Source organism: Bos grunniens, chromosome 9 (genome assembly GCF_055505025.1).
Source record: "Bos grunniens cultivar Pamir isolate PY7600 chromosome 9, Bosgru_T2T1.0, whole genome shotgun sequence".
Classification (NCBI taxonomy): Eukaryota; Metazoa; Chordata; class Mammalia; order Artiodactyla; family Bovidae; genus Bos; species Bos grunniens.
The window spans coordinates 1,042,559-1,066,226 of NC_141173.1; the positions used below are offsets into that span (position 1 = coordinate 1,042,559).

The 23,668-nt window shown below is 37.9% G+C and overlaps 1 protein-coding gene and 1 pseudogene across 1 annotated transcript; both read left to right on the plus strand.

The window, feature by feature from the left end:
• The first annotated feature begins 3,414 nt into the window (after window positions 1-3,414).
• Window positions 3,415-3,909, plus strand: LOC147365526 (olfactory receptor 4C3-like). Its single transcript, XM_086316733.1, has one exon. It carries the CDS (start codon window positions 3,415-3,417, stop codon window positions 3,907-3,909), a length of 495 nt encoding a protein of 164 aa, XP_086172859.1.
• Window positions 3,910-22,266: 18,357 nt separating this feature from the next.
• LOC147365527 (olfactory receptor 1165-like) lies at window positions 22,267-23,216 on the plus strand (annotated as a pseudogene).
• The last annotated feature ends 452 nt before the right edge of the window (window positions 23,217-23,668 follow it).

Genomic DNA, 23,668 nt, shown 5'->3' on the forward strand with positions numbered 1-23,668 from the left:
AAGGGAACCCTCTTACACTGTTGGTGGGAATGCAAGCTAGTACAGCCCCTATGGAGAACAGTGTGGAGATTCTTTAAAAAACTGGAAATAGAACTGCCTTATGATCCAGCAATCCCACTGCTGGGCATACACACTGAGGAAACCAGAAGGGAAAGAGACACGTGTACCCCAATGTTCATCGCAGCACTGTTTATAATAGCCAGGACATGGAAGCAACCTAGATGTCCATCAGCAGATGAATGGATAAGAAAGCTGTGGTACATATACACAATGGAGTATTACTCAGCCATTAAAAAGAATACATTTGAATCAGTTCTAATGAGGTGGATGAAACTGGAGCCTATTATACAGAGTGAAGTAAGCCAGAAGGAAAAACACCAATACAGTATATTAACGCATATATATGGAATTTAGAAAGATGGTAATGATAACCCTGTATACGAGATAGCAAAAGAGACACTGATGTATAGAACAGGCTTATGGACTCTGTGGGAGAGGGAGAGGGTGGGAAGATTTGGGAGAATGGCATTGAAACATGTGAAATGTCATGTATGAAACGAGATGCCAGTCCAGGTTCAATGCACGATGCTGGATGCTTGGGGCTGGTGCACCGGGACGACCCAGAGGGATGGTATGGGGAGGGAGGAGGGAGGAGGGTTCAGGATGGGGAACACATGAGAAATAAAGGAATAAAAAAAAAAAAGAAAAAGAAATTACACTGAGAGTCTGCAAGGATATTAAATCTTTAGAAGGGCCAATTATTTTACCAGCAAAATGAGTTTAGTTGAGAATAGCAGAGATTTACAATTTGGGGCAAGCAAATTATCCTAAACCTAAAGTCCTAAAGATCTTGAATAGAGGTTTACTTTTACAGAGGAAAGAGAAAATTGGATGGGGCTGTTTCAGAGAATCCCAGGATGATGACAGCTTCTCTTTGGCTGGCCTATTGCTAGACAAGGAGAAGTTCTTTCTCCTGCTTGGCTCTGGTAGTGCATGAGAGTTCCCTCTTCAGAGTTTCTTATTTTGTTGTAAATGAGGTTTCCCTTATTTATTTTTACGAATGTTAATCTTAAGATGTGTAATTCTTGCATATGCTTTATACTTCTGAAAAAAATGATTTGTAATAAAAACATTTTTAAACAAGGATTTAAAAATAAATAAATAAATAAATTGCTTCTTTAGGCATGCAAAACTTTGAGGTAGACTCAACTGCAATACAACTAATTTAAAAGCAAAAATATTTTGTTTTTTAAATGATATAGATTTAAATTAGAACAATAGAACAGTTATAATTAAATTAGAATAATTTTACAATTCACGTTCACATCCAAAATTTCCCCAAGTTAATAATACAGCACAATAATTTTCTTAGGATGCTGCATTAATTTTTAATAACATTAAAAACTACTACATGTTAATCAAATGCATGCATTATATTTTACTTACCCATTTCTAATATTGAACATTGGATGTAGCTTCTAAATTTTCCACAGCTCTTAATAATGGTGTTGAACAGAGATGTAAATAATAATTTTTATCTTTAAAATATATTTTCTTTTACTGTTTTTTCCTAGAAAAAATACTGTAGATCTAAGAAGTAGAAAAACTGATTTTTATTTTTTTATAATTGTTTCTAAATAGCTTATTAATTATATCTTATTCTTAACTTATGTACACTATACCTTTATCTTACCAGTTGGTTGGCTCTCAACTCAGTATAAGGAATGCACTGAGGCTACTGTATTTTGTTTCTAGACAAGCAGGCAGTTTTCACTTTGAATAATGTATACCTATGGCTAATTCATGTTGAGGTTTGTCAGAAAACAGCAAAATTCTGTAAAGCAATTATGCTTCAATAAAAAATAAATTAATTAAAAACAATTTTAAAAGTAAATATTTTTATCTTTGAAAGGAAAAAGTAATTTCCACAGAATATATTTTACTATATTTATGTGTCCTCTTTTTTTTTTTTGGGTGGGGGAGGGCATTATGTCACCAAATGAGTAATGCAGCATCCTATAACTGGGCTCCCCTGGTGGCTCATTAGTTTAAAAATCCACTGATCAATGTCAGAGTAATGAATTTGATCCCTAAGTCAGGAAGATCCCCTGGAGGAGGAAATGGCAACTCACCCCACTATTCTTGCCTGGGAAAACCTATGGACAGAGGAGCATGGAAGGCTACAATCCTTGGGGTCACAAAGAGTCAGGCATGACTTAGTGACTGAACAACAGAAACACCCTGTAACCAGGAATGATGGATAATGGATGCTTTGGAAAGATGAGAGAAGAAGGTGTGAGAAAGCATGTAGCAGAAGCATAAAGGATTGGAAAGCTTCATTCATATCATGGATGGATAATTTCTGCTGTTTAGTAATAAAATCTCAGGAATTTAAAGATATTTAACAGGACACTTTATGATTTTGTGAAAACAAACACACAATACACCTACTAATATGCCTAGTAACTGTCCAAAAGATATTTGTTGACTGAGTGAACTAGTAATAGGTACCTATTGTAAGTAATAGATTTTATGTACTTGGTGTTTATTAGTTGATATATAATTTATATAAAATTTATGTTTCTCATAGATATTTATGATAAACAGAGCTAGAGGACATCAGCACTTGAATTCCTGGTAAGTTTATGGTCTGGGGAAGCAGGACTAATCTTAGCCATGGAACATGGCAATTCACCAAGAATCTCTTGTCACCTGATGTGTTTCAGGCACTGTAGACGATATGCCAGGCACAGTGAGGAAACACACCTGAATAGCTTATGTATTCCTGTACATAAGTACCAGGAGTTACCAGGTAGGGTGTATTGTCAAGGATTTATATATTTCCCTTAACTGCCTGCTTAGAAAGTTATTTATTGACAATGTTTTTCTTTCCACAGTTTGAAGTGAGGGTTAAAATTTAAATTCTCATGGAAAAAACAATAACTCTTACCTGCTTACAGGACCTCTCAGCCTAGAAGGTACATCTGATAGTTACAATTTGTAACCTCACAGACACAGAGGAGGGCTTGGAAACTTGGGACAATAAGATAATAAAATTATCTTATTATCATTTGATAATAAAATTATCAAATGAAGGTGGAACCAGAAAGATAATCCAGATCTCATATACATAGCACCATATTTTCTCCATAAATTGCATATCAAATGATCTCCCAGAGATGCTTTACAGATGACAGCCAATAGGTGTCTGAAGAGATAAAAGTTGTCATAGAAGAAATAAGAAAGTCTTGAAACAAGTATTGGGGCACGAATGTCAAGGACATGGTCCAGAGTTACAGTGACTGCTCTAGTTTTGTGCTAAGAAATTCAGACCACAATCCTTTCATGATTAACAGGTATTAGTATTTATTCCTTTGTAGGTAATTCAGGTCCCCGGAAGATGTTACTTCCTAAATGGATCTCCTCAGGCCTCCCAACAATGTGACTGAATTTGCTTTCTTGGGACTCATGCAGAATCCACACCTACAGAAAATACTTTTCATTGTCTTTCTGTTCATTTTCCTGTTCACTGTGCTGGCCATTCTGCTCATTGTCATCACCATCTCCCTAAGCCCTACACTTTCTGCTCACATATATTTCTTTCTCATTTACTTGGCCTTAACAGATGCTTTTCACACATCTGCCGTTACACCCAAAATGATAATTCCTCTGTTGTACCAAAAAAGAATCACCTCCTGGAGTGACTCCTTGAATCAGATCTTTTTGGCACACTTCCTAGGAGGCTCAGACATCATAGTCCTCACTGTCATGGCCTATAACCGGTATGTGGGCATCTATAAGCCTCTGCACTACACGACCATCCTGCAAAAGGGGCTCTGCCAACTCGGTGGTGGTGGCTTGGACTGGAGGGATCCTATCTGCTGCTGTGCAAATTCTCTTCATGGTTGACTTGACTTTCTGTGGTTTCAATGCCGTTGATCATGTCACATGTGATTTCTTCTCACTCTTGGAAACTGCCTGCAGTGACACAAGATTGGAATGGCAGTGACAGCAAACAGTGGGGCCATGTGTTTGCTCATGTTTTTCCTGCTCCCCATCTCCTGCACAGTCATTTTGAGTTCCCTGAAGTTCTAGAGGAAGATGCCAGGCCCTCTCTGCATGTGGCCCCCGCTGTCAGTAGCGGTGCTCTATTCTGTCCCTGTATATTCTGCTACACACTTCCTGGGACCAGTCACCCTGGGGACAAGTCGGTAGCTGGGCTCTTTACAATCCTCATTCCCATGTTAGATACTATCATTTACACAGTGAGAAACACAGAAGTGAAAAATGCTGTTAGGATTTTGTTGAAGAAGAGAGTAACTTAATTTGTACAAGATGCCAAGTAAGTAATCATTTACACACATAGGGAAAATTGTTCCTGTTGTAGATTGTGAAAGAAAATTTTAAAATTTCGCAGATCACTGACAGAAGAAAACAATGTCCCAAGAATTAACATTTGTTGAATATTTAACAATGACTACACATTTAGGTGAGGGATAGGGAAGACTGGTGAACCGCAGTCCATTGGGTCATTAAGAATTGGATATGACTAGGTGACTGAACAACAACAAGGCATTCATCAAGCATTTTGATAACTTCAGTGCACTTTACCAAGGCTTCAATGTTCATATCCATGGATTCAAAATAGACCTTGGAAAGGATAACAATTACACTCTAGGTGATGATTACAGAATAAGTTTTTTCTCCAGAGTGTTACTGTTGCTCTATTCAATTCTTCATATTGTCACTTGTATGAAATAGGTTTTTCCATAGTACCCTAATTTTAGAACTTCTTTTGTTTTTGCTTAGCCTGTGCTTAAACAAATCAGGGATAGAAACTCTTAGTTAGAAATGTTGAGAAAGACAACATAGTGGAGGTATCCACAGATTTTCTTTTTTTTTTTTTCTTTGCCCTACAATTTTATGCAATGCATAAAGTGAGAAACTCACAAAAGGAGAAAGGAATAATTTATGATCAATGTCTAATTCCTTTTGTGACACAAACATTAAGCCAGAACTTTGAAATTATTCCTTATTTATACTTATTTTCATAAATATCTCTATGGTTCACAGTTCTTCTTGAATATGAAAGAATTTTTTTTTCATGCCAAAACTTGAGGAGTCATTTGAAACTAGAAGGGTAAACATACTTTATCAAATTTCAAAAGAAAGTCATATGGTAAGAGTCCAAAGCTATTTTTCTGTAGGTCTGATACATATATTTGCATTACATGAACCATTTATTATCTACCAGACACATTCATTTCATTTACTTATCCATGTATTAAACTGGTGTTTTCATTATCATTATCCCCATTTTATAGAGAAGCACATTGATGCCAAAAGTGTTTTATTAACTTACTGAACTTATATCAACTTCAGTTCAATTCAGTTGCTCAGTTGTGTCTGATTCTTTGTGATCTCATGGACTGCAGCATGCCAGGCTTCCCTGTCCATCACCAGCTTCCGGAGTTTACTCAAACTCATGTCCATCTCATCTTTGATGCCATCCAACCATCTCATCCTCTGTTGTACTCTTCTCCTCCTGCCTTCAATCTTTCCCAGCATCAGAATATTTTCTAATGAGTCAGTTCTTCTCATCATGTGGCCAAAGTATTGGAGTTTCAGCTTCAACATCAGTCCTTCCAATGAATATTCAGGACTGATTTCCTTTAGGATGGACTGGATGTATCTCTTTGCAGTCCAACGGACTCTCAAGAGTCTTCTCCAACACCACAGTTCAAAAGCATCAATTCTTCCAGTGCTCAGCTTTCTTTATAGTCCAACTCTCATATCCATACTTCTCCCATAAAGTGTGTCAGGAGTCATTACATTGAAAGACATCTTCCTTTCAAAAGTTGCAGCTGCAAACTTCTAATCCAGGCCTTAAAAAAAAAAAAAAATCAGTCTTTCTTTCAGAAGAAACACAGCTGTCTGTGGTATGTTTAGGTGTATAGACAAGAAAATTATCTGCAATTTTAATGATTCACTTTGTCCTTCAGGAAGATGGTGTTAAATTTGTTGTAGCCTATTTCACATCAGTTCAGTTCAGTTCAATTTAGTCGCTCAGTCATGTCCGATTCCTTGCGACCCCATGAATTGCAGCACACCATGCCTCCCTGTCCATCACCATCTCCTGGAGTGAGAAACTTTTATGTTTCACTTGATTGTCAATCATTTTCCATTCTGATTTTGATGATTTAATTATATAGTAGAGATATTATCATATTGACCATTTGTGTGGAATTATTTTTACAACTTGTGATTTGCTTTTAATTTTTTATACTGTGCAAAATTTTTGGCCATGTAGAAATACTTAACATCTACCTAATCAAGTCTAACACAATTTTCTTTGGCGTTAATTTCTCACATAGAAAGAATTTCCCTATTTCAGTGTCACCACAATATCTTCATATTCTTCCAACATTTAATTTTTAAATTTTCTATTGTTTTATATATTATGTTTAAACTTTTGGGCCACCTATATTGTGTTGTGAGGATTTAAGTTGGTAATACATTTTAATTATTTTTATGGCCATTTTTATAGCTGCCTATAGCAGTTCAACTTCAGCTTCTTCAGTGTTACTGGTTGGGGCATGTCCCAGAAGCTTTGTTCCTTATTGGTAGGTGCATCATACTCTTGGGGTACAGTCTGTTCCCTGACTCTTACCCACTTTTTATCTGAATTGTCCTTTAGAGGAAATAATATCATAAATAACTTTGTCTGTGAGCAGGCGGCCTTTGTTGCTGTTTCCTGCTCTGACCCCTACATTAGCCAGGAGATCATTTTAGTCTCTGCCATGTTTAATGAAATAAGCAGCCTGATGATTATTCTCACCTCCTATATTTTCATTTTTATCACTGTCCTGAAGATGCCTTCAACTGGGGGGCACCACAAACCCTTCTCCACCTGTGCCTCCCACCTGACTGCCATTACCATCTTCCATGGGACCATCCTTTTCCTTTACTGTGTTCCTGACTCCAGAAGTTTGTGGCTCATGGTCAAGGTGGCCTCTTTCTTTTACACAGTGGTCATCCCCATGCTGAACCCAGTGATCTACAGCCTTAGGAACAAAGAGGTGAAAGAGACTGCTAGGAAGCTAGTCAATACCAAATTATTATGTCAATGATTGTAAAATGGCTTAGGTTTGCTTTTTCATTTACAAGAGCACTGTAGAGAACTGTCCAAGTTTTCTAGCATTTTTAATAGCATTTCAAATTCCAATTTTTAGGAAACAAAAGAGTGTACACATTTAACGTAATTCCCTTGTTGATACATCATTCAACAACTTTAGTAAACTGTAGAGAATTAGCAATAAAATACTAAATAACACCTAATTAAAGCCTAGACTATTTAAGTCTCTAGGTAAAGTGTTTGTCATGTAAAGATTTCTTAAGAAAGACACATTACCATTTGGCAGTTCAGGTGAATCTTCTTTTTCTCTTTTCTTTAAGTCATTATAAGTCATTGAAGAATGGATTTGAGTTGTCATGAAAGTTTATAGTTAACCATGAGGGAGTTACATCAGTTGAATCATAGTAGCTAAGAGTTGTTCAACTGCTACTGCTACTGCTACAGCTAAGTCACTTCAGTTGTGTCCGACTCTGTGTGACCCCATAGACAGCAGCCCACCAGGCTTCCCCGTCCCTGGGATTCTCCAGGCAAGAACACTGGAGTGGGTTGCCATTTCCTTCTCCAATGCATGAAAGTGAAAAGTGAAAGTGAAGTCGCTCAGTTGTGTCCAACCCTCAGCGACCCCATGGACTGCAGCCTTCCAGGTTCCTCAATCCATGGGATTTTCCAGGCAAGAGTACTGGAGTGAGGTGCTATTGCCTTCTCCAAGAGTTGTTCAACACTAAGACACTAAAGTTAAAAGACATGCCTGTGCTTAGTTGCTTAGTCATGTCCGACTCTTTACAATTCTATGGGCTTTGGCCTGCCAGGCTCCTGTGTCCCTGGCAAGAATACTGGAGTGGGTAGTCATTCTCTTCTCCAGGGAATCTGCATGACCAGTAATCAAACCTATGTCTCCTGCATTGCAGGCAGATTCTTTGCCATCTAAGGTACCAGAGAAGCCTCAATTTAAAGGATATATTTATTTAACACCACATAGAAAGAATTGGTACATTATAAGTGCAAAGAAGTCATGTCTCTGCCCCCACAAAGTCCTGAATATGATTTGGTAAAATTCTACTTGTTAATAGTAGAAATTTATTTGCCTTTTGTACATAATTCATCAAAAATAAAATTAAGAAATGCACACTTCAGAAATAGTTCCAGCTAAATCTAAAATAGTCTTTCGTGTCAGTCAAATGACGTATAAAATAGCTATTGCTATACAATGATAACATAACAGAGAACTTCATTGGTAAGTAACATTAATGATGGATTGAATGGGGACCCTGCTAATACCAATTAGAGCATCTTGGTTAACCTGATTTAATTTTGCTTAACTAGCAAACTCATGGACTTCCCTGGTGGCTCAGATGATAAAGAATTCGCTTGCAATGCAGGAGACTTTTGTTCTATCCCTGGGTGGGGAAGATCCCCTGGAGAAAAGGAAGGGAACCCACTCCAGTATCCTTGCCTGGAGAATCCCATGACAGAGGAGCCTGGCGGGCTTCATTCCATGGAGTTACAAAGATTCAGACACGACTGAGCAGCTGATACACTTCACAGTAAACTCACATCCACTCTAAGGAGTGGATTCTATTTGACATGTGCTGTGGTGCTTCCCAGGTGGCACTAGTGGTAAAGAACCTGCCTAACAATGCAGGCAATGTAGGAGACATGGATTCAATCCCTGGGTTGGGAGGATCCTCTGGAGGAGGGCATGGCAACCCATTCCATTATTCTTGCCTGGAGAATTCCATAGACAGTGAAGCCTGGTGGGCTACAGTCCATAGAGCGGCAAGGAATCAAACACCACTGAAGCAACATAGCATGCACACACCTTGGTGTCATGTGTACCCAGCCCCTCCTCCCTAAATAGACTCTACTATCACATAAGATAAAAATTATCTGCCAGAAATTGGGGGAAAAGCCTAACACTTCTTTGTAAAAGACTATATTTTTTTCCCTGCTAAGCATTTTGTCTAATAGTAATTCTATGTTCATCCATGTGAGAGGAACCACCAAACTTATTCTGTATGTCTGTAGTGATTCCCTGGTGGCGCAGACGGTAAAGCATATGCCCGCAATGCGGGAGACCCGGGTTTGGCAAAATCCCCTGGAGAAGGAAAAGGCAACCCACTCCAGTACGCTTGCCTAGAAACTTCCATGGATGGAGGAGCCTGGTGGGCTACAGTCCATGGGGTCACGAAGAGTCGGACATGACTGAGCGACTGAGCGACTTCAATAACTAAATATGTTGAGAATATTTTCACATGCTTGTTGGACATTTGTAAATTTTGTGTTGTATCTGATTTGACTTTTTGTCTTTATTGTTTCTTCTCTGTACCTTTTCTTTTCATTTTATTGATAATGTTTTTAATATACAAATATATTAAATTTTGAGGAAGTTCAATTTATTTATTTATTTATTTATTGTCACTTATGTTTTTGTTTCCCTATCTAAGAATCTACTGCCAAATTCAAGGCCATGAAATTTAAGGCCTGTGTTTTTCTTGTAAGATTTTTATAGTTTATGCTCTTTCACTCAGGTCCTTGTTCACTTTCTGAGTTAATTGTTGTATATAGTATGAGGTAAGTGTCCAATCCCATAATTATGCTTGTGAACACCCAGTTGTCCTGGCATCATTTATTTGAAGAAGAATCTATTCTTTCTCCAATGAATATTAAGAGAATCATAACCTCAGAAGCACCATGATGATGGTGAGGTACAAGTTGGGAGAAATCAGAGCCCATATAGGGCACAGTTACCCAGTCAAAATGTATTTTGAATCTTCCACTAGTGAGAAATAAGCTTGTTGTTATTGTTGTTCAGTCACTAAGTCGTGTCCGAGTCTTTGCCACCACATGGACTGCAGCATGCCAGGCTTCCCTGCCCTTCACTGTCTCCTGGAGTTTGCTCACACTCATGTCCATTGAGTCAGTGATGCCATCTGACCATCTTATCCTCTGCTGCTCTCTTCTCCACTAGCCTTCAATCATTCCCAGCATCGGGGTCTTTTCCGGTGAGTCAGCTCTTCATGTCAGGTGACCAAAACACTGGACCTTAAGCTTCAGCATCAGCCCTCCCAATGAATATTCAGGGTTGATTTCCTTCAGGATTGACTGGTTGGATCTTCCTGTCCGAAGGACTCTCAGGAGTCTTCCCCAGCGCCACAATTTGAAAGGACAATTCTTTGGCACTTTGTCTTCTTTATGGTCCAACTCTCACATCCATACCTGGCTACTGGAAAAAACATGGCTTTGACTATATGGACTTTTGTTGACAAAGTGATGTCTCTGGTTTTGAATATGCTGCCTAGTTTTGTCATTACTTTCCTCCCACGGAGCAAGTGCATTTTAATTTCATGGGTGCAGTCACCATAAAGCAATGATTTTGGAGCCAAAGAACATAAAATCTTTCACTGCTTCCACTTCAGCTCCTTCTGCATCAAGTTATTATTATTCTTAACCTGTGTCCTTAAAGCCAAGATGGGTAGTTACGAAAACTGGTGAAAATATCATCCTTTTCATAAACAGATATTTTTAGAAAACATATCATCATCCAAAATTTCTTTTTAGATTCAGTAATAAACATAAACATCTGAGAACATTCTATATTTGAAAAGCCAATGGAAGCTGTTTTCTATCAATAGAATCAATAGTGTAAATATAAAATAAATCTTATAGTACAAATATTGTAAAGTACAAAATATACAGTATAATTATAGTTTAGCAGCCATATGTTCAGAAACATAAGAATATATATATATATATCTTCATAAGAAAATTTTAAAAATTAAATATGGATTAATAAAATATAAATCTATTGCTGTATAATTTCCCCTTGTGTATTTATGTATTTTATATCCACATAAAATTTTTTAAAATGTTGTTTATTTTTTAAGATTAAATGAGTAAAGTTGATAATACAAATGCCCTAAGGCTTTAGGGAAATAATATACAATCAATATACCACCTGGGACAGAGTTCAGAGTTAAAATGTTATTAGTTGAATTGCAGGCATCAAGGCAGTACTTCAGTTATATTCTCTAGTTTTCACATGCCTAAGGTCATGATGGCATATATTTGTGATAAAGTTTGGTGCCAGGATTTACTTTTCAGGCTTGATCTTATCTTTGGTATCTCTGAGTTTTCTTAACAGATTGAAAATCATAAAGTATGAAATAATTAATGAAAAATACTGGGCACTTTTACTATCCTTTTCAGGTGTGTTTCTATTAAGTACTAAGCAGCAGCATTGCTGGAGTTCATTAATCTTAGCAAAGAGTTCTTCATTAAATGACTCATTCAAGTTCTTCTGTATTTAGGTGAGTTGACTCATGTCTCTTTTGTTTTACTTAAAAAAGAAAATACAAAGATCCAGTAATCTTTGTAGGAGACAAACACATGTGTAAAACAAAGTGTCCACAAAGAACCACTTTTTGGCTGAGAAGGTTTATGGAGTTATATTCCAATTCTTTCTTTCAAATAATTTGTATCATAGTTTTCTCATTGGGTATTCACCATAAAGTCAGAAATGGAGAATTCTCCTTTTGGCAAAAGGGAGGATTATAACAAAGTGGGCCTTGTCTTCAAAATTTTCCTGTAATTTTCTAGAAATAAAATGACAGTAACAACCATATTTATAAATAATAAGGATATAACCTACAGTAATTGTGAGTGATAAATATGCAAGTTTGTCTGCATACAGAGGGGATGAAACAATGAGTCATATCTATAAAAGTAGGTGGTAAAATAAAGCAAACATCATAAGAAAGAATAAAATAGGGAAATAAATTATAAAGAAATAGGTGTGTACTATATAGCAGAGGTTGATAAATCCACCTTCACTAAGAAGGATGTATTAAGTGATAATGAGGTTGAATTTATAGATCCAAGCAGTTTCTGGAAAAGTCATACTGAATAATGTTAATGTTATACATTTGCTATTAACATTTATTTAGAATCTTAAAGTCACTGTTATACTAAACAATCATGGAAAATTATTCTCATAATCTTGCACAGAGCATTTTAAATTGAAGCAATGTGGCTGGAATAATAGTCATAATCAATCTTTGCAGTGCTGAGACCTTACAAAGTATTGTTACAGAGGATCTGTTGTGGACATGGTCTTTGGAAGATATCTTTCTTATAAGTTCATCATGTGGGAATCAGAGAAAGCTATGCAGCCCACCAAGCTCTGCTGTCCCTGGGATTCTCTGGGCAAGAACATTGGAGTGGGTTGCCATTTCTGTCTCCAATACATGAAAGTGAAAAGTGAAATTGAAGTCTCTCAGTTGTGTCCAACTCTTAGTGACCCCATGGACTGCAGCACACCAGGCTCCTCCATCCATGAGATTTTCCAGGCAAGAGTACTGGAGTGGGGTGCCATTGCCTTCTCCATCCTTTTCCTCTACTGTGTTCCTAACTCCAGAAGTTCATGGCTCATGGTCAAGGTGGCCTCTGTCTTTTACACCCTGGTCATCCCCATGCTGAACCCACTGATCTACAGCCTCAGGAACAAAGATGTGAAAAAGTCAGTGAAGAAATTCATCAATATTAAATTGTTCTGTGATAAAATGTAAATCTAGAAAGATTTTTTGAGAGTAAGAGTTTCTCAATAGCAAATCGAATCATGAACCTATTTTAACCTTGCAATTGACAGGCCAATTTCTGTTCATGCTTTTATTTTATTAAAGTAACTTTAAAATTACAAATAAAAATAGAAATAAAAGACTACTTAAACTAAAAGTTTGATACAAACATTGAAATGTAATTTTTTGTGTGTATAATATCTGACCTTGTATTTGTCCTGGTTAAATTTCAGTTTAATTCAAGTCATGTGAACTGCAGGACTTTTAAAAGGATCTGAAGAGTTATAGCCTACAGTAAGGAAGTTTACATCTTAATGTAAAAGTAGTACATTGAGAGGTGCTCAGCATAAAACTCTAAGTATCTTAAGACTTTATTAATTCCATAAGAAACATTTTGGCTTTGGAATATTCCCAGGCAAACAAAGACAAATTTGAAATATATCTAACTTAAATAGTTCATAATATGGTATAGTTTAAATATAATTGATAATATAACCAGATATAAATTATTTTCTATGTGCTAGTGCAAGAAAATGATACAAACATTGGAGATATAATGTATACCTATCACTTAAGTTTTTCCACGTACATCATTGTGGTTGTACATTTTTAAATGTATTTATCTATCTCTTTTACTAGAAATTTTACTCAGGTAATTTTCAATCCATTTTAAGTTACAGTATCTTTAAACCAGTTCTCCCATGATAGTATAATATAACAACCAACAAATTGATTATGATTTAGTGTACAGATTTCAGTAAAGCATTAGCTATTTATTCATGAAAAAGAAATATTTATGAACTCCAGTAGGTTGCAACAACAGCTATTTTTGAAATAGTGACTTTACTGAGGCAGCTCTGCTGATTTGAGGCAGATCACTCGACCTTCAAGGCTGAGCTAATGGGCCAACTAATCTTCACTCTACAGACCTGTATGTAAATCATCCTCCTTGGACCATTCTTATGTTGGAAGCAATCAAGTCCCTGTTTGGGTCTCATCTGTGTTTGAGTCAAAGTAAAAAAAAAAAAAAAAGAAGGCTAAACTCAAAGGCAAGGTTTGAAAATTTTTGCTTCTTGTAGAGCTGTTATGTTTTAGGTCAGGGGTATAGGGTGACATGAAGAAGTTGGCTCAATATTTGTGCCTGTATGATGCATGCCTTCTCAGTCAGGTCTGACATTGTGATGCCGTGGACTGTAACCCCTTGGGCTCCTCTGTTCATGGAATTTTCCAGACAAGAATACTGGAGTGGGTCGCCATTTCCTCCTCCAGGGGAACTTCCCAGGGTAGGAATCAAATCCAGGCCTCTCAGGGATTGAACCAGAGTCTCTGGCGTCCCCTTCACTGGCAGGCAGATTCTCTACCACTAGTGCCACCTGGAAAGCCCTGGCTCAAAATTCACAAAAAATTAATTAAAACATTTACCTCATCAAAGATAGTCAACCTTGATAATTTCAGGTAATTCTATATCAAATAACAGATAATCCATGACTATGACTGGTTTTACCAAAGGTTTTATAATTGACAGGTCACTGGATTGCTTTAAGCAAATGACTGATTGAGACTAAGTATAAGAACTTGCCTTTCCTATTTGTGTCTTACTAATCATTATTAATGTTTATAAGCAGAGAGCAGGGAGGGACCATGTGTTGTAGTTATAATTCAACATATTAAATATTGTTTGTTTTCTCCCATGATTTAGAGTTTTCCATGAAAATTAAATATTTACCATAATGCTTTACACTAAATCATATATCTTTTATTGTTTAGGGATAGACAACAAAATTCCTGACCCTCTTTATGTATGGCGATAGTGATAAGAATTTAACTTTTGCTTGTCATCCAAGGGTCATAACCGAATGTTCCTATCCAGTATAGGGAGTCCCATCTAGTGTTCTGTGATGACCTGAAGAATGCAATGAGGAGAGGGGAGGGAGCCAAGGATGGGAGTGGGTAGCTCTTCTCTTCTCCAGGTGATCTTTTCCCATCCAGGAATCAAACCCACATCTCCAAAATTGTAGGTAGATTCTTTACCATCTGAGCCACCAGGAAAGCCCTTACATAAGGGAAATTCAGAATCAAAAATTGTAAAAAGTTTAAAATATAAAATCTACTAGATTTAGTAGGAAATTAGTAAAAGAGCTCTTGATTCGAGTTTATAAAAAACAGTTTCTTGATCTGTGATACCTGTCTCCATTCTTCCATATTCTACTAACCACAGCATCCTCCACTCCTAAAGATGGTACATTTCCAGTGTGATCATTACTGTGCAATATCATGATTAATTTTTTCAATACCTAAAAAAACTAATTCCCTAGTATAACCTTCTAGTGAGGTTTATGTTTTCCCAAAGAAATTCAAGTGGTAATTTTGGGGAAGACTTTCAAAGATGAGTATTTGGACAATATCTTTAGCCTTAAATGCAGAACAAGCATCACATGAATAAAAAAAATGTATTCCAATAATCAATGGTCTGTAATAATATTATGGTTTAAAAATTACCCTTTGTGGATACTGTAATGTAATGTTCACTGAACCAAAAGTTTTGAAAAATTGGGTGTCTGGTGAAGAATACTGTCATGAAAGTTGTGGTGACCACAGGAAATGGGAGAAAATGAGGTATGGGTTCTTTTGATTGTCCTGGGGAACTTATAGTAGGAAACTACAAAATTCTGGGCATCAACACTTTGGCAAAATTTACTTTGAAATAAGTTGAAATATCTTTGGTCAGCAATACGTGAACTGTGAACTTCTAGATGTTCAAGCTGGTTTTAGAAAAGGCAGAGGAATCAGAGATCAAATTGCCAACATCCTCTGGATCATGGAAAAAGCAAGAGAGTTCCAGAAAAACATCTATTTCTACTTTATTGACTATGCCAAAGCCTTTGACTGTGTGGATCACAAGAAACTGTGGAAAATTCTGAAAGAGATGGGAATACCAGACCACCTGACCTGGCTCTTGAGAAACCTATATACAGGTCAGGAAGCAACAGTTAAAACTGTACAAGAAATGACAGACTGGTTCCAAATAGGAAAAAGAGTACGTCAAGGCTGTGTATTGTCACCCTGCTTATTTAACTTATATGCAGAGTACATCATGAGAAACGCTGGGCTGGAAGAAACACAAGCTGGAATCAAGATTGTCAGCTGCTGCTGCTAAGTTGCTTCAGTCATGTCTGACTCTGTGTGACTCCAGAGATGGCAGCCCACCAGGCTCCATCATCTCTGGGATTCTCCAGGCAAGAACATGGGAGTGGGTTGCCATTTTCTTCTTCAATGCATGAAAGTGAAAAGTGAAAGTGAAGTCGCTTAGTCGTGTCTGACTCCTAGCGACCCCATGGACTGCAGCCTACCAGGCTCCTCCGTCCATGGGATTTGCCAGGCAAGAGTACTGGAGTGGGTTGCCATGGCATTCTCTGATAAGATTGCTGGGAGAAATATCAATAACCTCATTTATGCAGCTGACACCACCCTTATGGCAGAAAGTGAAGAGGAACTAAAAAACCTCTTGATGAAAGTGAAAGAGGAGAGTGAAAAAGTTGGCTTAAAGCTCAACATTCAGAAAACTAAGATCATGGTATCCGGTCCCATCACTTCAGGGGAAATAGATGGGGAAACAGTGGGAACAGTGTCTCACTTTATTTTTGGGGGGCTCCAAAATCACTGCAGATGGTGATTGCACCCATGATATTAAAAGACGCTTACTCCTTGGAAGGAAAGTTATGACCAACCTAGATAGCATATTCAAAAGCAGACATTACTCTGCCAACAAAGATCCATCTAGTTAAGGCTATGGTTTTTTCAGTAGTCATGTGTGGATGTGAGTTGGATTGTGAAGAAGGCTGAGCACTGAAGAATTGATGCTTTTGAAGTGTGGTGTTGGAGAAGACTCTTGAGAGTCCCTTGGACTGCAAGGAGATCCAACCAGTTCATTCTGAAGGAGATCAGCCTTGGGTGTTCTTTGGAAGGAATGATGCTAAAGCTGAAATTCCAGTACTTTGGCCACCTCATGCCAAGAGTTGATTCATTGGAAACGACTGTGATGCTGGGAGGGATTGGAGGCAGGAGGAGAAGGGGATGACAGAGGATGAGATGGCTGGATGGCATCACTGACTTGATGGACGTGAGTTTGAGTGAACTCCAGGAGTTGGTGATGGACAAGGAGGCCTGCCATACAGCGGTTCATGCGGTCACAAAGAGTCAGACATGACTGAGCAACTGAACTGACTGAACTGAGTGAGTGAGTGAATGAGTGAAGTCGCTCAGTCGTGTCCGACTCTTTGCGACCCCATGGACTGTAGCCTACCAGGCTCCTCCCTCCATGGGATTCTCCAGGCAAGAGTACTGGAGTGGGTTGCCATTTCCTTCTCCAGGGGATCTTCCCAACCCAGGGATCGAACCTGGGTCTCCTGCATTCCAGGCATATGCTTTTAACCTCTGAGCCACCAGAAAAGTCCCGACTGAACTGAACTGAGCCCTAAAAGAATCTTCCTTTTTATTAAACCACTAGGAAAGTTCCCTAAATTTCTAAGTGGGAAAACTCTGTGTTAGAGACTATATAGTCCTTCACATTATAAAATAATTTTCTGTCTCACATGATCTGTGGCATTTTGCAATATTTATGGCATTCCAGTATACTATGACATTTTCCCCCAATTGCCTGTTTGTGTCTGTTAGGATACAATCTGATTTTGTATTAGGCCAAAAAAAAAAAAACTTCCTTTGAAAAAATTTCTTCAAAAATCTGTCTGGTTTCATTCACAATTTGCTTTAGTACCTCTCTAGCCTAGACTCTTGGAGAAGGACAACCCACTCCAGTACTCTTGCCTGGAAAATCCCATGGATGGAGGAGCTGGTAGGCTGTAGTCCATGGGGTCTCTAGTAGTCGGACATGACTAAGCGACTTCACTTTCACTTTTCACTTTCATGCATTGGAGAAGGAAATGGCAACCCAGTCCAGTGTTCTTGCCTGAAGAATCCCAGGGATTTGGGAGCCCAGTGGGCTGCCGTCTATGAGGTCAGACAGAGTCGGACAGACTGAAGCAACTTAGCAGCAGCAGCAGCAGCCTAGACGCTAGAATCTCAATATTTCTCCTGACAAATATTTTCCTGTAGTTTAACTTGCCTTTCTTTTAATTTTTCTTTTTCCCCACTCACTGTACTTGTTGTAGTTGTTTAAAAATAACAAGTCCTGTAAATAAAACCATTTAGTCATTTATTATTTAAATGAGCATTTGGCACTTCAATTCAGTTCAGTTCAGTCACTCAGTCATGTCCAACTCTTTGCGACCCCATGAACTGCAGCATGCCAGGCCTCCCTGTCCATCACCAGCTCCTGGAGTCCACCCAAACCCATGTCCATCGAGTCAATGATGCCATCCAACCATCTCATCCTCTGTCGTCCCCTTCTCCTCCTGCCCTCAATCTTTCCCAGCATCAGGGTCTTTTCAAATGAGTCAGCTCTTCGCATTAGGTGGCCAAAGTATTGGAGCGCTTCAACATCAGTCCTTCCAATGAACACCCAGGACTGATCTCTTTTAGGATGGACTGGTTGGATCTCCTTGCAGTACAAGGGACTCTCAAGAGTCTTCTCCAACACCACAGTTCAAAAACATCAATTCTTCTGCACTCATCTTTATTTATAGTCCAACTCTCACATCCATACTTTACCAATGGAAAAACCATAGCCTTGACTAGACAGACCTTTGTTGCCAAAAAGTAATGTCTCTGCTTTTTAATATGCTGTCTAGGTTGGTCATAACTTTCCCTCCAAGAAGTAAGCGTCTTTTAATTTCATGGCTGCAATCACCATCTGCAGTGATTTTGGAGCCCCAAAAAATAAAGTCAGCCACTATTTCCACTGTTTCCCCATCTCTCTGCCATAAAGTGATGGGACCAGATGCCATGATCTTAGTTTTCTGAATGTTGAGCTTTAAGCCAACATTTTCACTCTCCTCTTTTATTTTCATCAAAAGGCTCTTTAGTTCTTCTTCACTTTCTGCCATAAGGGTGGTGTCATCTGCATATCTGAGGTTATTGACATTTCTCCTAGCAATCTTGATTCCAGCTTGTGCTTCTTCCAGCATTTCTCATGATGTACTCTGAATATAAGTTAAATAAGCAGGGTGACAATATACAGCCTTGACATACTCCTTTTCCTATTTGGAACCAGTCTGTCATTCCACGTTCAGTTCTGTCACTTTACCTCTTCTACAAATCTTTTTATCTCAATTTGAAATAATTCTGTTTTTTAATACAAAAGATTCCATATCACAAATAATTAATATATTTATATTTAGAAACATATTTACATAATGCAATCCCCAACCTCCCTGTGGGAACATTCACAATCTGGGCTTCTCTATTTAGAAGCACAAACTTTATGTAATTAGGCCTTAAAGCTTTAATTAAACTCCATATTGGAGGATAAAAACACTGTTTCGATCCCTGATCTGGGAAGATTTCAAATATCATGGGCAACTAAGCCTGCGCACCATGACTACCGAGCCTGTGTTCTGGAGCCCATGAACCAAAAATAAATAAATATTTTTTTAAAGAAACAAGTTAGTGTCATATACACAGTGCTTGCTTTAACTGCAACTAGCATTCAATTCTGAACAAAATTTGGAAGAAAGGAATTTAGAATCAGAGTAATACTTTATATAATTAATAAAATTAAAAGTAGAACTTGTTGCACTAATTATCTTTGATCTACATGGACTTCAGCTATTTTTATCATTTATATTTGACTTACTAATACAAAGCATACTAAGAAATCTATAAAATAGCAAAAAAGTCAAAAACCAAAAACCTTCTATTTCAAGAGATTCTCTTTTAAAAGTCTCCTTTGGTTGGAATTACAAGTATATTTGGTGATTCAATCCCTGCCCTGACCAACCTTCAGTTGAAATATCAGGCCAACTGCTTTGATGTTGCTGACAATATATGCTCAAACAGGTAAGCAGACATTTTCTTCATTTCTTAGCCATCACATATTAAAAATAGCTTACACTTGTAAATGTGAACTTCAATTAGCTACTGAATTGTAGGTTACCTGCTTGGCTAAATCTTCCAAAATTAGCTGCACTAGAATTGTCAATCACTTTGAATAACTTGTGTAATCTTTGTTTTCCAACACCACTACATAAGTATATATCAAGATTTCCTACACAGGAAACTGCTTGTGTATGTATGTGTGAAAGTGTGTGTATGTTTGGTTTTGTCTCACTTTTTGAGACCCTCTGGACTGTAGCCTGCCAGCCTCCGCTGTCCATGGAATTTTCCAGACAAGAATAATGGAGTGGTTGCAATTTCCTCTTCCAAAGAAACTATGTAGTAACATCTTATTAGGTCAATTACACGGCCTTCTTTCTTCTTGGTATGTGACATAAGGGAGTAGGTGCAGGGATCACATGGATGAATTTAAAATATTGGTGCTATGACCTCTATGACTGTAGTACAAAAATATTGTTGGATCTATCACCAGGATCATCAGTCAGTCAGTCATTTCAGTCACTCAGTCGTGTCCAACTCTATGCTACCCCATGGACTGCAGCACGCCAGGCCTCCCTGTCTACACCAACTCCCAGAGTTTACTCAAACTCATGACCATTGAGTCGGTGATGCCACCCAACCATCTCACCCTCTGCAGTCCCCTTCTCCTCCCACCTTCAATCTTTCCCAGCATCAGGGTCTTTTCCAATGAGTCAGGTCTTTGCATCAGGTGGCCAAAGTATTGGAGTTTCAGCTTCAGCATCAGTCCTTCCAATGAAAATTCAGGACTGATTTCCTTTAGGATTGACTGGTTGGGCCTCCTTGCAGTCTAAGCCAGTATCATAACACCTAATAAATCTCCACTCTACCAAGCCTTGGTTGACGGCACTCATATTCAGGGCATGACAAATAATAAGCCTAACTGGCTAAATGCAAAAATATGCATAGTATAATGTTGTGCATTTTGTATAGTGTATTGTTAACTGTGTTTTCATATCAATATATGTAGAGATATATAAGACTAAAAAGCATATCTTATCAGCCATAATTTGGGTTAGGGTCATTGGAAAATATGTTCATATAATTTTTCATGATTTTAAGAAGTATAGGCTCTGTATGGTCTTCCCAAGTGGCACTAGTGGCAACGAACTCTCCTGTCAATGCAGGAGACATAAGAGACATAAGTGAAGTGAAGTGAAAGTCGCTCAGTTGTGTCTGACTCTTTGTGACCCCATGGATTATACAGTCCATAGAATTCTCCAGGCCAGAATACTGGAGTGGGTAACCTTGAAGAGGGGTTTAATTCCTGGGTCAGGAAGATCCCCTGAAGGATAGCATGGCAATCCCCTCCAGTATTATTGCCTGGAGAATCCCATGGCCAGAGGAGCCTGGCAGGCTACAGTCCATGGGGTCGCAAAGAGTCCAACACAACTGAAGTGACTTAGCATGCATGAACACAGCCTCTGTATAGAGGTGAATTATTTTTAAAAACATCAGCAATAGGTCAATGACAAAAGAAATCATACTGTAAATTACAGAAGAGGAAGTTTCCTTTAGTTATTCTGTTTGTAGCTCATGACAATAAACTCTGTAAGAATTCTTCAGGGTTTGAGTCCCCAGGGTTAGGTGGTAAGATATAAAACAAATTAAAATACCATCATGAAGTATAATAGGTCTATCTATTACTCAAGGGTGTTTTCATTCTCCTTCTGCAATTTCATGACTGTTGCAAAAAGGACAGATGTTATTTCTTGCTATCTTTATTAACTATATTTTGCAGGAATCATCAGCTTTCTGATGAAAGGACTGGAAACATTTAAACCAAACTTTCAATTTTGATACTCAACATGTATGCAGCATATTAGTGTTATCAAGGAATCCATCATAAAAATACACCAAAGATATCTGGCGTTTGGTGAGTTGATTCAACCTAGGATCATCCTTTCACTCTGATCTGAGGGATATGGAATCCAGATGGTTTTTGTCAGAGGAAACCTACATGAGCTGAAAACAGCAATATACAGGCTAAATTCTACTTTTATTAGTCCCAGGACCATCGTGCATGTGCAGAAATTTCCTATTATATTTTTCTTTATGTATTAAAAGTGTTTAATCTTTCCCAGGTTAATTCTGCTGTTATCAGGTGACTGCCATAATCCAACCAATGATTTGTTTAGTTCTTTTTTTTTTTTTTTTTTTCTGATTTCCTTCTATGTAGCCGGTGTTTTCATAGAATTATATTCTATCTTGGGGATATTTAATGCTCTAAGCATCACATTCATTTAGGAATCATTTATATATAATACTACTATTGATAAATACTATTCTTTCTTATTTTCCAGGTAAATAAACTAAAGTTCTAAAGGATAAAGCTAATTTCCCATAATCAACTTCACTTAAGTTGTAAAGACTTCAACTTGACACTTCAGAACATTCCTGGGTATACACTGATCACACTGCCCTCACTAGCTTAGGTTGAGCTATCTTCAGTTTCTTTCACTCCACCTTCTCATGTTCCACTGCTCAATTTTAATTCTTATTTATTTTTATTTTTTTAAATCAACAGCCATGGTACTGAATGAAGGAAATCAGAGCTCTGGGAACATGTTCATCCTCTTGGGCTTCTCAGAATATCCCCGCCTCCAGGCACCCCTTTTCTTGGTGTTTCTAACCATTTACACAGTCACTCTGGTGGGGAACCTTGGCATAATTGTGGTCATAAGGACCAGTCCCAAACTCCACACACCCATATTTTTTTCTCAGCCATCTATCCTTTTTGGATATTCGCTCTTCCAGCATTATTTATACCCAAACTCCTAGGTATCTTGGTTGTGGAAGACAGAGTTATCTATTTCAAAGGATGCATGGCATAGTTTTTCTTTGGCTGTGCATTTGTGATTACGGAGATGTCCATGCTAGCAGCGATGGCCTATGACCTGTTTGTGGCTGTTTGTAACCCCCTGCTCTACACAATTGCTATGTCTCCTAAGCTCTGCAGCCTCCTGGTCACTGGGACTTACACTTGGGGTGGAATGTGTTCCTTGACAATCACGTGTTCTCTTTTGGAGCTGTCCTTCTGCGGTTCTAATGTCATACATCAGTTTGGCTGTGAGTATTCTGCCATCATCTCTGCTTCCTGTTCTGACACCCATTTCAGTCAACTGATGTGTTTCATCATTTCTACACTCAATGAGGTGTGTAGCCTCCTGATTATCCTCACCTCCTATGCTTTCATAGTTGTCACAATCATCAAGATGCCTTCAGCTGGTGGACTCCGAAAAGCCTTCTCCACCTGTGCCTCCCATCTGACCGCCATCACCATTTTCCATGGGACTGTCCTGTTCCTTTATTGTGTACCCAACTCCAAAAGCTCATGGCTCCTCGTCAAAGTAGCCACTGTGTTTTTTACTGTCATGATTCCTATGCTGAATCCTCTTATCTGTAACCTTAGGAATAAAGATGTGAAAAAGACAGTCAGGAGTTTGACAACCATGAAACTGCTTTCTCCCTCAGTATAATTCAGAAGTCCAATGGGACTGAAAAACCACTTGAATTAAAGACAAGCTGTGTATTAACCAAATAAGTATGCTTGTGTTCGTATTATGCCCAATAATTTTCATATATATTTCTGATGCCAGTTTATCTTTATTATAAGTAAATATATGATTATGTTTCAAATAAATTGTATGTTGTATTTTACATTTTTTTTGATGGTCAGATGAGCTACAATTACTTCTCAGTTAATAGAGAAATAATACATTAAGTAAGTCAGAGTAATGAAAAGGGATATATAGTTAGAGACTCATTTCTTATGCTACAGTTTATATTGTGATTTGTAACAATGCTGCAAACACAGATGATAACTGTGTTTAGCGTCAGGGTTAAGGTTAGGGTTAGTGTTAGGGTTAGGGTTAAATTTGCACTTAGGTTCTCATAACTAACTCTTCTGATTCAATTTTATAAAATGCAA

What these genes read in the sequence shown, in the direction of transcription:
- LOC147365526 (XM_086316733.1), top strand. Translation starts at nt 3,415, where the DNA reads ATGGATCTCCTCAGGCCTCCCAACAATGTGACTGAATTTGCTTTCTTG.